This window comes from Citrus clementina, unplaced genomic scaffold, assembly GCF_000493195.1.
Source record: "Citrus clementina cultivar Clemenules unplaced genomic scaffold, Citrus_clementina_v1.0 scaffold_4, whole genome shotgun sequence".
In the NCBI taxonomy this organism is placed as follows: Eukaryota; Viridiplantae; Streptophyta; class Magnoliopsida; order Sapindales; family Rutaceae; genus Citrus; species Citrus x clementina.
In genome coordinates this window covers 1,445,470-1,460,978 of record NW_006262274.1, presented here as the reverse complement: position 1 = coordinate 1,460,978, position 15,509 = coordinate 1,445,470, and the positions used below count along the sequence as shown (strand labels likewise).

Sequence of the window (15,509 nt, the reverse complement as noted above, 5' to 3'; positions counted from 1 at the left end):
AGTTTTGTTTAAAGATCTTATTGCTGACTTCAGAGATTAAAAGATAAAAACTGTATGTTTTATTTAAACAAATGCCAAAATGATTAACAATAAGGAACCTTGATCACTAAATAAATTCTTGGGAGATTGTCTGACTTTAGAGTTATTGTACCCCATATATATGCATATGAAATTTCCATTTTCAGGCAATAGATTTTGAAGAACAATTGTGTTTTAATTATTTCTACACGCTAGTCCTATATATTCTAGGGATTCCATTGAATAATTTGAACTGCTTATTCCCCATAATGGCCTATGAAAAAATGGAGTTAATTTTGTTGTGGAAGCTAAATAATTCAAACTAAATTAGAAGTGGATCATAAACATAATGATGGGAATATTTATAATGCCAGCGAATGTACATGAGGTCAATCTCATCTTGATTTACCATCATGAAGGATAGAATTTAGGGAACAAAGGCCTAAAATTTCTTGGTCGTTCGCATACTTAATCATCATTAGTTACTTGACAAGTTTGTTCTTATATTTTGTGCAAGGAGGAAATTAAAGAAAGAAAGAGAGAGAGAGGGAGAGATTTTGGTCAATAATTTCATGCTCAATTTCAACGCAATGTGGACTACATGGTTAATTGTTGACAATGCCATCCTTAAAAAGAAAATAAAGCTTCCAATCTTTGAATTTCTCCTCTCTTTGAAATTGAAATGTGTAATGAACATTCTTTCTACATGTAATATGCCCAGTTTTTAATCTCAATTTCTGTGAATGCTGCTAACCTTAGACAAGTGAATACAGTGCGAAAAAGTGATTCCAAATGAAGTAAGCTTTTTTCTTTTTTTGGGTGTGTCGGCAAATGACCTTCACCTCCTCCAGTCCAGTCAATAGGGAACATGCCCATGACTTGAATTCCAGTTGTCTCTCGAATTTGAAAGTGTTTAATTTCAGAATCCAAAATAAGGTTGCATAAATCACTAAATGGGTATGATGAACGTCCCGTATTCTTTGACAAAGCGAAATCAATCAAATTTTCCATTTCCAATTCCGTAGTGCTTCGCTGTTGCGTTTGGGCTTGTCCCCCATGAATGGGTTGGTGCCCTTAACAATGAGGACTCCAGGTTGAGCCCTTATGCAGTTTTTTTTTTTTTTTTTTAAATCCTTTTATAAAATATAGAATAGGATTAGATTTCTGCTCAGATGTTGTTAATAGGAAAAAATTACCGAGGTAGCTTTCATAGACTTGGAGTAGATTTAATTTTGGTAAAACTCTAGGCTATCTATAGACTTAAATTTTACTTTTAACGTATGAGTGAGTTTTAAGTAGTTTTATTTAACTAGTTGTTTGGATTCGAATCTTGGAGAAGATAAAGGAGTTAAAAAATAAATTTGAGCTCTGGCTACCCTTTTTATTTTTATTAAAAAATAAGAAAATCAATAGACCTTAAATTACAATAGATATCTATAGATTATAACAATTTAAAAAGAAATTGGCAATACTTTTCAAAATTAAATCCATTTCTTTTTTTCTTTTTTTAATATTATGTAAATTCCCTTATTCCCCTTAGAGGGGACTCAAACATTCGTTTCATTTTAAAGAAAGGGAAAAAAAACTGAACAATTCAATTGGAGAAATCCATTTCTACTTAAATCAATCGATCAAAAATGAATTAATCCGATGGTTATCAAATTAATTAACTTTATGAAATTAATTTAACATTAGACAACACATTTTAAAATAAAGCAGAGCTTCTAACACCCTTTTTAAACTCTCAAGAAACCCCAATCTCTCTTTCTCTCTCTCTCTTTTTAAACAATTACAATAGAATTTTAATTAAATCACTATCATTTAGAGTAAATTTTTTAAACACATTTTTCATAAATAAAATTATTTTTGTTAGACAGTCCGTTTCTTCATTGTTTGAAAACTACTTTAATTTTATCAACGAAATTAGCTGTATGATATGTTAAGCTTAAAAATAGTTAGACCGTGATTTGTAAAGATAATTTAATTTGATTAAATTCATTTTTGTCCTCTGTAACAACAGAAGGGGGATATAAGGATATTAAAGGGGTGTAGAAAGCATTGCTCTTTAAAATCACATAAGCATTGGCCCAATGTATTAATGCTTAGAGTATTGGGCTTTTGATCCAGTAGCCTAAACAAAGATGCAGAAGCAGATTGAGATGACAAGAAAATTCACCTTAGCGCTCATCTTCTCACTGCAGGATTGGCGTTGCCGCGCGTACATTATTATTTGTAGCTCTCAAATCAAATTTTATTCCAAAATTGGCCCTCACCCTTTCGGTCGCAGAATCTTAGAACCCTAATAACGGAAATTTAAAAACCCAAGTTTTCGCAATCACACTCCCAAAATCCCATTAAAAGCAATGGATCTTTCTCCGTTTAAGCAGGACATTGATGAGCTCATAGATGAATTTGCTCAGGTGCCTTTAATTTTTTATTTTTTTATTATTTTTCTTCTTTAAGAGACTATAATTGTTCTAATATTTGGGATTTTTTGTGACTCACAGGACGAATTGAGAACTTTGGCTGATATGAAGAGAGTGTGGCTGTCCAGAAAGTTCACATACATTTATGAAGCAAGCCCTTCTACCAATTTATCCTTTTTCATGCAATCTTTGTACGCCCATACAACTCGTAAGCTTTGTTATATTTTGATTCTTTAAATCTTTGTGATGTGTCTTATCTGCAGTTAAATTTTGTTACTTGAATGTATTATATATTGCTCTTCCTTTCTTGCAGCTCCACATCCTACAGGTTTAGATGTTTTGTGATCTTACTATATGCACCTATTAATTGAGAACTCTGAAAATTGTGCCCTAAACATGATACTATTGTAAGCATTATTATGAAGTTTTAAAAATCTTTTGAGAGTTGAAATTCCCGTTCTCGATTAATTTTATTTTCTGTCTCCGCCAGCCCTAATCTCTTCTCCTCATATGCAGGTCACATGGTCAGTAATGATTCTTTATCACGCAGACTAGGTGGATTATATTGCCTTTATTGCCTATATGAGACTCAACCATTTAAACCCCCATTTCATATCTACATCTCTTTAGGTACATTTTCAATCCAAGCTTGATATTTTAATTAACTCTATTTTGATGATGCCAGTGTACCATAGCACAGTATTAAGCTGACTTGTTTGGGAAATAGATTGTGGCATTCTTATGCCTTTTGTTTGACAAGTTAAATGTAAATTATAAATGTGAATTTTGGTTAGATGAAACACAAATTAGTCCTATACTACCTATTTGTTATTTACATGTAATAGGTGTCAAATGATTATGAGGGATGATTAGGATAGCGTGATGTAATTTGGCATGATGATTAGTGCATACTTCTCTCGGTTTTTATTCTTCTCTTATTTCTATTTAACTAACAGGAGAGTTGAAGAAGCTTAAAGAGCTTGTTGTTGAGGCAAAAAATAAGGATATAAGAGTTGTACCTGCTCTAGTGAAAAGGATGCTAGAAAAGAAAAATTTTCTATTTGGATTTGTAGACTTAAATGAAAGCTCCATTACTGAGACAGTGAACCAGCTCACTGGCTTGCAAAATGCTCGTGTACAAGTTGCATATGAGAAGTACGTGTCAAAATATTAATTTTAAATTTATATAACCTTCTGTTGCATATGAGAAGTATGTGTCAAAATATTGATTATATATATGTTATCATTTTGTAAATTGACTTTACTAACTCCTTGCGATTTGCTTCCTTTGACTTACAGATTATTTGCCAGCACTCGAATTGAGCACTTTATCCACATGGACTTGGTAAGTTAAATAACTCCTCATGAATGGAAGTCTATGGCACTCTTGGGAAAATTTTTATGTACTCTGACAGTAAAACTATAGTTGATATCCATTCTTGTGACCCTCAAACTAGGGCATGGAAGTTGATCTCAATGTGCTCCAGAAAATGTCAACAGAATATGCAGAGGCTAAGAAACAAGCCATTCAAGGTAAATTTCTTTCTTGCTTTTTCTTTTGTTTATTTCCTAGGTGGCAGTTACAAAACGTCTGGACAGATGATATGCAAATGCATGCTATATGTTAATACCATGAAATTAGACATTCTATTGTTTTCCAGTTTTGGAATCTTGTGACAATTATCTCTGACCTCTTCTTTAGAGGAAGAAATAAAATACTTGGAAACCAAGATTTATTAACATTTGTTTACGAATTGTGTGCATGGATGAATATGATGATTCATAATTAATCTGATTATTGTCAACGTAGTTCAGGAAATCACCAACACCTAGTGCAGCCTTCAACATAAATATTTACTGTTAAGGCATGATTTCTGACTTTCTCTTGCCCTGCACTTGCTCCCCAATCACATCAGAATGGTTTCACTTTCACTGCCTGAATATTGGCATTGCAAATTCTGTTATTTATCTTTCTATTTTGTCAATCATCTAACAATATCCTTATATCTTTGTTTCAAATTAATTTCTTGTTAAAGAGGCTAGTGAGGTGGTGGATGTTCAAAATGTTAAGCATATAGTAGATGATCAGGAATTGATGGGAGACGTAGTGGAGAAGATCACTGAGAACTGGAATGTACAAAGAGAATTGTTTTATCAACAAACTCGAATGGACCAGCAGCCGCCAGCAGCAGAACAGAGACAGCTGCAAGTGAAGGATGATGAGCAAGGTGGTGATGAGGAGTTTGGACAAGAATTGGAACAGCTACTATTTCAGGCTTAGTCTGGAAGATCAGTTAGCAGGAATCTTGAAACTTTAAAATGCAGAAACCTGTATAGTCCAGTAAGTCATCAACTTAGAAAGTGAATATGGTTGGCTTCTTATTTTATTAAACTGCCCTCAGGGTTAACGCATTTCAAGCCTAAAACTTCCCGATCAAAGCATCTGATTTAACTTCCCGATCAAAGCATTTCTGATTTACTAGATTTAAAACATTCCCTGATTTTGTTGATTTTACCAGGAAAGGTACATATGTGTTAGGTTAGCTTCTATGTTAGGTTCTATGCTGGGTATTTTTGGACAAAATTGTAGTTTTTAAACTAACAGTAGGATTGTTTTTGTTCAAGTTTCATAGCTGATGATGTGATAGTGTAGGGCGGAACCAAAAACACTATACCATTTTTGTAGCGGAACGAAAGATTGTGCAAGATAATGAATGTTCTCTTTGCAATTAAAATACGAACATTGGGTCTTTTCAGCGTTTCTGATGACACAGCAAGATAATTATTTTCTGTATAATTTCAACTGGGTAACAATTGATCCTAGTATGGCACCACTCCGATAAAATTTATTCAAAACTGAATTTTGTTTTGCCCAATATGAATCTGGCCCAATCGAGCCCGTTAGACCAAGTGCTCCCATGAAGTCGCTGGCCCAAATAATGACTGTTTTGACACTAACGAACAATCCCCCAGTAGCATGCCAAGTCAGCATACACGACACGCAGCCGACCAATCCTAGCCCGAAAACAAAACACCAGAGATCAGGTTCCAAATTCTCTTCTAGCACAACAACGCACCCTAACAACAAACGGAACACACAGTTGTGTGGACTCTTTGACAGTTAAAAGCGGGTAAAAAAAAAAAAAAATCTCCCTCTCTTTTTCTTGTCGTCTCTCTCTCTCTTTTAAGTCCATCTGTTCAGCCTCGGTATATCCTTCCAGCATCTTGTCTTATCCCTCCATTTTTCATTTTTAATTTGTTTGTATCTTATTTTATTTTCCTTCTTAAACCCAACCCCCCCCCCCCCCCCCCCCCCCCCCCCCCTCTTCTTCTTCTCCTCCTCTCACTAAAAGAAAATGTCTTCCACGACCCCAATTCTTCATCAAAACAACCACCATCGGCACCGCTTGCTCTTCTCCTTCACTTCCAAAACTACACCGTTTCACTCCTTACATTCTCTCCACTTCAAAAGAAAACCTCTCCTTTCCTTTTCTTCTTCATACTCTGCCGCCTCGTCCTCCTCCTCCTCGTCGCAACAACACCAAAGTATCACGCGCGTCTCTACCGCGCCTGTAGAGTACGCGCCACCCCCACCTGACTTCAATTTCCACCAAGAAATCTCCCGCCTTAAGAAACTCCGCTCGAGACTCGCCGTTTCGCAATCTCTAAGCCACAAGCTCTCAGTTCTCGACTCCGATTCCCGCCTTAAAAACTTCTTTAACGATAAACATAGCAACTACTTCGCTAGGGTTTTGGCTTCCCTGAATTTAGACCAGTTGTTTTTAATAAAGTGCGTAATTGCTGCGGGGCAAGAGCACGTGCTGAATTTGGAGCCTGAATATGTAGAGAGCGAAGCGAGGAGTGATATTAAAAGCGCGCTTTACGCATTGGTGGAATTCATTGACAGATTGGACGTTAATGGCAGAAATAGTGAAGCAAAAGATGCCGTTTTGGAAATTGAGCAAGTTAAAGACTTGAATAAGTTGCTGAAGACTTTGGCTGAAATTGAGCAGTTTTATGATTGCGTTGGTGGCATTATTGGGTTAGTTAAATTCCCCCCCTCACCCCCCCCCCCCCTCCTCCCAAAAAAAATAAATTGCAATTATTCTATTTATTCAAACATTCATTTCAACTTCCTTGTGAATGTAATGTAAATGACATGCTACAGATATCAGGTGGAGGTGCTGGAGCTTCTTGCTCAATCAAAATTTGAAAGGAAGACTACAAAATCACAGCATGTACATGAATCAATGGAATGCCAATTTTTGGAAATTCATGTTCCTAGTGGGCTTGATCTTTCTCAGAACACGGAGTATGCGGCTCAAGCAGCTCTATGGGGAATTGAGGTTTGTGGCTAAAGTTTGTTTGTTTATGTTGACTGAAAGGATATCATCTTTTGTTTCTTGAATAATAAGAAGTTATTTCTTCTTAGGGTCTGCCAGAGCTAGGAGAAATTTACCCTCTCGGAGGCTCTGCCGATAGACTTGGTCTTGTTGATCACGAAACGGGTGAATGTCTTCCTGCTGCAATGCTTCCTTATTGTGGAAGGACATTATTGGAAGGTCTTATTAGAGATCTTCAGGTATAAAATCTTTGCTCTTCAAGCCTGAAAATTTTCTTTTTATGCTGTTGAAACTCTGTTTTTACTAATAACATTTATTTCAAAATTGCAAGGCCAGAGAATTTTTGTACTTCAAGCTGTATGGAAAACAGTGTATAACACCTGTTGCCATCATGACAAGTTCAGCGAAGAACAACCACGAACGTATCACTTCTCTATGTGAAAGACTTAGATGGTTTGGAAGAGGTCAATCAAGTTTCCAACTTTTTGAACAGGTTTTCAGAAGGAAAAGCTATGATTATATCTCTAAAATAGAATTTCTTTAAAATAATGTCCTTTAATGAATATTGCTTATTTAACATTTATGATGTATGAATTGCCAGCCTCTCGTTCCTGCTGTTGATGCGGAGGATGGGCAATGGCTGGTCATGAGACCGTTTGCTCCTGTATGCAAACCAGGTGGTCATGGTGCTATATGGAAACTTGCTCACGACAAAGGAATCTTCAAATGGTTTCATGATAATGGGAGAAAAGGTGCAACTGTCCGCCAAGTCAGGTTGGCTATATCTAGTATATTGAATGTTTTTAACTTTCTTGAATTGCTAATCTTTGGACTTGACGTGGACTTGGTGGGTACGCAGTAATGTTGTGGCTGCAACAGATTTGACACTTTTGGCATTGGCAGGGATTGGGTTACATCATGGAAAGGTATTTTTATATCATCTTGTGATTACAAAATCCTTCTCTTTATGGCTTTGTACATGTCTGGGAAAACTCTTAGTCATTTCAGCGGATCATGAAACAGAAAGTAAATGAGAAATTTGAGTCCTTGATCTGTACCTTGCTTGTATTCTCATAGCTAATTTGAAGTATTACAGAAACTGGGGTTTGCGTCCTGCAAGAGGAGCTCAGGGGCTACGGAAGGAATAAATGTCTTAATTGAGAAAAAGAATCTTGATGGCAAGTGGGCATATGGTTTATCCTGCATTGAGTACACTGAGTTTGATAAGTTTGGAATCACACGTGGACCTTTTTCTTCGAATGGGTATGCTGCCATTTCTTGCTTGCAGTGTTAGATGTATTTTTTATTTGATATGTCTCAATGTTTTTCATGCCGTAAATTAATTTAATCAAGATGACTGCTTGTGCTTACTATTCACATGTTATTTTTTTGCATACTCTAAATTGTAAAGCAACATGATTTAAAGTTTTGCAACACAGAATATCTAATTGCTCGTAGGATTTTTCAAGCCTCATGGAATTTTAACAATTGCTCAGATATTCATTGGGGTTAGTGATTTTACTTTCACATGAGGTGTCGTTTGGAGCGTAGGGATTTTTTTGTAAAGAATACTCTTGAGGATCTGATAATTTTCAATTACTCACATATTTTTCTGCTATCACAGGTTTAGGATATATTAAGTGATTTGCTAGACGAGTCTTCTCCAATTAATATGTGTTCTTTTATATGAGTTTATATGCTCGTCTTTTGTGGTTTTATGCTGTCCTTGAGTACGAATTTTTTCCCCTTTTTATCTCTATTGTTTTCTATTCACGCCATCTTGCTCCAGATCCTGGTAGTTAGATCTAATATCTTTCAGTTTCCTTTGTTTTAGTTTTTAAAGCTCGAGGTTGAAAAATGATCTATTTAAATTTTGTTTGTTATGTTTAAGCTTGCGGACGGATTTCCCTGCCAATACAAATATCCTATATGTAGATTTGGCTTCTGCAGAGTTAGTTGGTTCAAGCAAAAATGAAAGAAGCTTACCAGGAATGGTGCTAAATACAAAGAAGCCAATTGTGTATATGGATAATTTTGGAGAGACTCACAGGTACATTATTTGTTGAACAACATTTGGCTGGATTTTCTTTCTTTATATTTTTAGACGTATTTGTGTTGTTTTCCTTGTCAGTTTCATTTAAAATGTGTGTCCTCAAGATTTTGGTTTTCCTTGTCAATGTAACTTAAAACACGTGTCTTCAATTATTTGATGTGATTTTGACTACCATGGAAAGATTGAGAATATTTTAAACACATTAAATTTGAATGAATTGTCAAATCCAAATTTATTTTGATGATTTTTCTTAATCTAAAGGTCAATATGACATTTATCTTTGTATAAACTGTTCATTTTGCCAATACCATGATCTAGTTAGATTTGGTTTTCTGTTGATATGTGGTTTGAATTAGTAGATGGGGTACTATTTCTTTGTTTGGTGAATGTTGAATGGGTGTGAGTTCTTTAGAGCTCTGCGAAAACTCCTGTTGTAACATATATTTTTTTAAATACTATACCCTTGGGTAATTAAATATAGCTATATTATCAGTTGACAGTTATGATGTGTTACAGCAAGTGCTTATGTCTTTTCGCTTGTAGTGTCCCTGGTGGAAGGCTGGAGTGCACAATGCAAAATATTGCAGACAATTTTCTGAATACATATTCATCTAGATGTTATAAGGGTGTGGAAGGTATAAGACTATTCATATTTTCATGTTGAATTTCCCAATTATCTTTTTTTTTTTTTTGCTGTTGTTTCACTAAATGATCCATCTTGGATATTTATGTCTACAGATGATCTTTATGCATTCATATTTTCACGTTGAATTTTCCAATTATCTTATTCAACTTTTGCTTTTGTTTCACTAAATAATCCATCCTGGATATTTATGTCTACAGATGATCTTGATACATTTATGGTCTACAATGAACGAAGAAGGGTGACATCATCTGCAAAGAAGAAGAGAAAACGTGCAGACATGTCTCTACACCAGGTTATAGCTTTTCTGATATTGTCTTCTGTTATTCATGGTGAATGGGACTTGATTTAAAGTTGGACCTTTTATTGGTCAAATACTAATTATATAGGTCAATAATTTGTGTAGTACATACCATGCGTTTGTTGTCTTTTAACCTTTTTAATTCATCACAGTATAGTTTTCATTTTTCTAAGCTCCTTCATTTTGAAAATGAACCTGTTATTTCTTTTCTTAGCATTAAGATTATTTTTAAGTTTTGCGGAGCACATTTGCTCCTTACCATGAACTTTTAGTGCTTGAATGTTCGAAACTGTTGTAATGGGACTGCTGGAAAAAGCTATGATTCCAACACCTTCACAAGGTGCCTCCACCAGAGGGTGAGGGCCTATAGGTCAATTGTGATGAACAAAATGTTGAACCTTGTAGTGTGACATAAAATTCAGTGTATCTGATTTTGATTAAGTCAGCTCTTCTGCAGACTCCAGACGGTTCGTTTTTGGATATCTTGCGGAATGCCTATGATATCCTGTGCCAATGTCATATTAAATTACCAGAGGTATATATCCTCTTTAATCTCCCTAACTTGATGCATTATCCCAGTTGATGCAGACTCTGGAAGTTTGCTGGTATAATATCTTCTTGAAGTTATATTAAATGACAGTATTTTCTCACATTGTGAAGATTGAAGGTAATGACAAATACATTGATGATGGACCTCCATATCTTATCCTTCTCCATCCTGCCCTTGGCCTACTTTGGGAGGTCACAAGACAGAAGGTAAATTTATTGTGGCTGTTTCAAAACCTATCACCAGTCTATAAAATTTTCCTGCTTTACTTGGTGAATGGTATTTCATTTTATATCTTCAATATCTAGTCCACCCACTTGCCCAATGTTTAAGGCTCTTGGTCTTGCATTCTACAAAGTTTTTGCTGTTATGCAGCTTGTAAGCCCTATATGTAAATGTCCTCTCTTGAAAAGCATTCCTTGTTCTCCCTTTGTGTTTGTAGTTTTTTGTGGTAATTTTAGTTTAATCACTGGTTACATGTGTAATATCATTGTCTTCCTTTTTTCAGTTTAAAGGAGGTTCTGTTTCTAAGGGCTCAGAGTTACAAATAGAGGTTGCAGAGTTTTTGTGGAGGAATGTTCAGGTTATACCCTTCTGCTTAGTTGTTGAATTAAGTGATGACAGATCATTCCTATTTATGCTAATCTGTGTTCTCTTTTTCAGCTTGACGGCAGTCTTATCATTGTGGCTGAAAATGTGATGGGCTCAACTAGGATTGCTGACAATGGTGAATCGATATTACAGTATGGATACAGGTAGGATATCTTGTTCTCTCACGTAGAATTTTCTATAACAATCACCGATATTTTGTGTGTTCATATGTGAGTTAATTTATCTAGGTGTGGAAGATGTAAATTAAATAATGTCAAAGTACTGAATAAAGGAATTGACTGGGATTGTGGAGACAATACATACTGGAAGCATGATGTGCAGCGGTTTGAGGCATTGAAGGTCATCCTGCATGGAAATGCTGAATTTGAGGCTAGCGATGTTACTCTACAGGTTAGATTCACATGATACAGGCTAATATAAAGCATGGGATAACTTATACACATTACTATTATTTGTCTGCCTGATAAGTAGGACCTTCTTGGAGAGGCCCTAACATAATCTTTAAATGAGGAATGCAACAATTTTCGTTCTAAGAAGTGTGCATGCATACTGGTTTTTTATATAACAAATGCCGCAAATGTTAATCATCCATTGAATAATGCATTTACTTGGTTCCTTTTTGTTCTTGTGCAGGGCAATCATGTCTTTGAAGTCCCCGATGGCCACAAATTGAAGATTACTTCAGGAAATTCAGGTTTTTTATTACTTTTTGTGTAATACTATATTCATCAAATAATTCCCATATAGTGTTGGATCATTGAACATCCCAGTGAAAATGACTTTACATTTTAATTTCAATTCAGGCTTAGTGGTCCAATTAGATCCTATTGAACAGAATATGATGGATACTGGAAGCTGGCACTGGAACTATAAGATAAACGGCTCCCATATCGTCCTTGAGTTGGTGGAGTTGTAAAATGCTGAAAGATCCTCACCTCTGCTTTACGTGAATTATGGTTCACAAAATTTCTCAGAGGTTATCGTCATCAAGTCAAATGTTTAGTCCTGATTGGTTGAACATAAGTTTAACCGTATTTAACCAGGTCATTTCACAATAATATGGGGTATATTTCTGTAAAAATTTTAAGGTCCTGGCTACCACTGATGTATCATCTTTTTTATTTTTCTTCTTACAGTTGGTTGTGTAATATATTTGTAAAAACACTGTAAGAGTTCAAGAAATGAAAGTATATGTTTGATAGCTCACTCTCTTCACCATCCCTCTCCTCTTCTATTATAAGTTTGATTTGCTAGTAAGGCCATTGCATATTTGTGAATGTCCTTGTTTGGCAAATTCTTGGTTATGGTGCAAAGTTCCGCTACAGAGAAGCTATTGTAAATAGTGAGAGAATTCACCAAATGAAGCAGCAAATATTCAAGATTCAACTCAATTACAGTAACAGTTGAACACCCCGTATGATGCTTGTGAAATTGACAAATTTACACTTCTTCATAGTTTTTCTGATAGTGGTTATCCTACAGGATTATGAGATTGTGAGCAGCATCTGTTGAGTAATCTGAGGAGTGCATCAGCCTTTCTCCGAGCTTTCAAAGACCCATCAGTCGTCAAGCTTTGAAGAGAAGGAATACTCCTCGGATTTATTAACAGACGTCTTGCAACCTCCTCTCCCCCATCCTTGCAGAGCCCCAGCAGCAGAGTTATCGAATTTTCTTTCCCTTTGGCAGACCCAAATCTCAAGAGATCAATAAGAAGAGGCACCAGCACTCTACATTTCCTTATCTCCTCCAGCCCTTCGCGGCACCCAAGAAGTAAAGCAAGCACTGCCAGGGCATCATCCGTTATGCCTGCCTTATCGTCCATTAATAGTTCTATAAGCAGTGGAACTGCTCCAGCCACGACAACACTGGCCTTGTTAGCATTGTATACAGCTAAATTGAAAAGTGCAGTTGCAGCATCTTTTTTTCCAGCTGTTGTGCCTTCTCTCAGGAGCCCAACTAAAGCTGGGATTGCTCTAGGACGACCTCCAATCATCACTTTGCAATCATCTATCATGGACAGGCTAAAGATTGTTGCGGCTGCATTCTCTCTTGCCTCCATGGTTTTTCCTGATTGCAAAACTTCTATTATGCTGTCAATAGCACCAGCTGCCATTATTAAAATCTTGTTGTTGTCAAAAATGGAAAGGTTGAGTAAAGCAGTGACGGCATTTTCCTGAATTCTTGGATCATGGGAACTTAGTAGGGTTACAAGAAACGGAATAGCTCCCGCTTCAGCTATTATCCTACGATTATCCATGCCGGTTTTGGCAAGTAACCGCAGCTCATAAGCAGCCTGACTCTGGATTTCGGGGGACCCCATTGCTAGTTTCCCCACTAAAAATTCAGCTGTCATTTTGACAGCATCTGCGGCAGCTTTCATGGCAGAAATGTGATCGATAGCATTCTCACATAACTTCCCCTTGTTGTTGCTTCTCTCCAAGTCTGTGGAAGATGATGATGCAGATTCAACTAACGGGACATTGTTATCCTGACACCACTGATGCAGTAGACTCTTTAGTGTATAATTGGGTATAAGGGCCATGTGAATTAGCCTTTGTCCGCTCTTAGGACAAGTGTGATGCCCTGAATTAATCCATTGAGCAATTGAATTTCTATCATATGTGTGCCCAGATGCTACAATCACTGGGTCTCTCATCAAGTCAAGTGATATAGGGCAACGGAATTCATCAGGAATATTAGGAAGCACTGATTGTGAAATCAAGGACGGATCATATCTGTTCAATGTGGAACGCTGCTTGATGTCTTCTTTGATCTTCTCATTTTCTCCACTTGTGAAAATGATTGACTTGGAAAATGAAACAAGGGATATAAGGTTGTTTATATTCGAAACAACAATTAGTCCACCAGTGCCTGCCTGCTTTTGTGCTTCTGCCTCTAGCTTGGAAATTTCTTCTTCGTAGTCCAATGGACTTGTCAACCCAATGCTGCTTAAAATTTCTTTCAATCTTCCCATATCAATGAATCCCTTGTTCTTGCTATTCTTCTCATTATTGGAGGTCATTATTTCCAAGAGATCGTCTCTTCTTTGAAGCTCTTTTGCGTCGACAAACAACTCTGCCCTTTTTGCTTGCCGGTGAAGAAGCTCAACTTGCTCTCTTACATCTGTGGTTATATTAAGCAAGCTAAGAGGTAAAATATCAAGTGCCCTTCCCATCTCCTTCACTAGCACATAGAATTGATTCGAAACTAAATCTATCTGCATAAGGCCCCAAAGTGAACTCCCATCTTTGCACCCTTGGATCAACAACTTGACTCTTCGAATCACTGAAAAAAGCTCAGTGAGACACAGGATTGAAGATGGAGGAAGTGGACACTTGGTTTCTTGAATTTCATCAAGCAAAGAGTAAAGAAGCTTAATCCTCCTAATCATTGTTGAAACATTCCTCATTTGTACTGAAGGAAGATTTTCCATTGAAGAAATTTCATGGGATGTATGAATCAAAGATTCCAGCAAAGTTCCAGTTGGCAAAAGGCTCGAGCTTCCCATGAATGGAGGGAGAGCCATATCCATCATTTCTGGTCACTGTTTTAGAGTCTGTTTTTGTTCATTGTTATTATCATAACAAGTTCTTCTAGGTTTTAGATTACTTGGGAAAAGCATTTTTAATTAGTATTTGTTTCAACAAAGAAAATACTATAGAAGTTGCATGAATTTTGACTGTTTCTGTTTGTACAGTGCACATATGAGACAGCCAACTTGCATGAGAAAGAAAGCTGCTGGGTTGCTGCCACTTGGAGGAATTACCGGCCTTGATGGGCTAGTTCTATATTCCCCGCCAGTTTTATATTCAAATTAAAATATTGAACGAACCTTTCAAACTAGCTGTTGGATTACTTCTAGTAGCTTGGAAAAAAATTTAAAAAATAAAAAATAAAATTATCGTCCACTTATAGAATGTCTTACTAGCAAGTCTGATTTTCAAGCGGGGAGCTTCATTTTTCTTCCAGATATTCTTAACATGTCCATTTTACCCTTCACGATCTTGCAAAGTCTTAGGTCAGACATCATAGATAAAATCATCAATCAAAATAATTCGTATATCGTTCGTCCTTCGACTGTGTGTAAACTTTTTCTGGGTTTGATTGCTAGTCTTGCAACACTTGATGATTTTGAAAATATGTGTCTGTTGCTTTGCTTCACTGCCAAGTTATCTTAAAACATTCTTAGATTTGACACGTTAAGCATTTGTTTTACTGAATGTTTTAATGTGTTGACCTCAGCAGATCGTTTCAATTTCTTGGCTGATACATATAATATAATATAGCAAATCCTCAAATCTCTGCTTCTAATTTCTCGCATCGGCTTTGCAGATCCATCATTTGACTTTGTCTGTGATCAACGGTCTGATGTGCAATGGCTGCTATAAAAGGCATAAGCCTCAATGCTCCGTCATTTGACTTGGCTGCTAAGCGAATTGGAACTTTGTATTTGGATTATATGCATTAAGTTGTTTTTTCTCTCTTGCTAATTTTCTAATGGTTGTATTATTCAATTGCCTAACAGCCGTAGTAGAATCTAGGTCAATATGTTCGGCTTCATTATAT

General features: G+C 36.3%; 3 protein-coding genes across 4 annotated transcripts; 2 read left to right on the top strand and 1 right to left on the bottom strand.

Annotated features, from left to right (window-relative positions):
• Window positions 1-2,212: 2,212 nt before the first annotated feature.
• LOC18044185 lies at window positions 2,213-5,161 on the top strand. 2 transcript variants are annotated; one of them, XM_024186696.1, is made up of 7 exons: window positions 2,213-2,438; window positions 2,526-2,635; window positions 2,961-3,074; window positions 3,401-3,599; window positions 3,744-3,789; window positions 3,902-3,977; window positions 4,481-5,161. In XM_024186696.1, the coding sequence occupies exons 2-7, from the start codon at window positions 2,590-2,592 to the stop codon at window positions 4,723-4,725; spliced, it is 726 nt and encodes a 241-aa protein (XP_024042464.1). In that variant the 5' UTR covers window positions 2,213-2,438; window positions 2,526-2,589; the 3' UTR covers window positions 4,726-5,161. The 2 variants fall into 2 exon arrangements, with proteins under 2 accessions (XP_024042464.1, XP_006435781.1); XM_006435718.2 differs by having other exon boundaries at window positions 2,526-2,652; window positions 4,481-5,157.
• A 612-nt stretch (window positions 5,162-5,773) lies between these two features.
• On the top strand, window positions 5,774-12,076 carry LOC18044184 (UTP--glucose-1-phosphate uridylyltransferase 3, chloroplastic). The gene is made up of 17 exons (XM_006435716.2): window positions 5,774-6,486; window positions 6,613-6,790; window positions 6,877-7,026; window positions 7,119-7,280; window positions 7,389-7,561; window positions 7,647-7,713; window positions 7,884-8,050; window positions 8,679-8,837; window positions 9,384-9,475; window positions 9,684-9,778; window positions 10,242-10,319; window positions 10,445-10,540; window positions 10,840-10,914; window positions 10,995-11,086; window positions 11,171-11,333; window positions 11,577-11,637; window positions 11,747-12,076. The coding sequence occupies exons 1-17, from the start codon at window positions 5,801-5,803 to the stop codon at window positions 11,857-11,859; spliced, it is 2,607 nt and encodes an 868-aa protein (XP_006435779.1). The 5' UTR covers window positions 5,774-5,800; the 3' UTR covers window positions 11,860-12,076.
• A 338-nt stretch (window positions 12,077-12,414) lies between these two features.
• Window positions 12,415-14,478, bottom strand: LOC18044183 (U-box domain-containing protein 1). Its single transcript, XM_006435715.1, has one exon. It carries the CDS (start codon window positions 14,476-14,478, stop codon window positions 12,415-12,417), a length of 2,064 nt encoding a protein of 687 aa, XP_006435778.1.
• Between the last annotated feature and the right edge of the window lie 1,031 nt (window positions 14,479-15,509).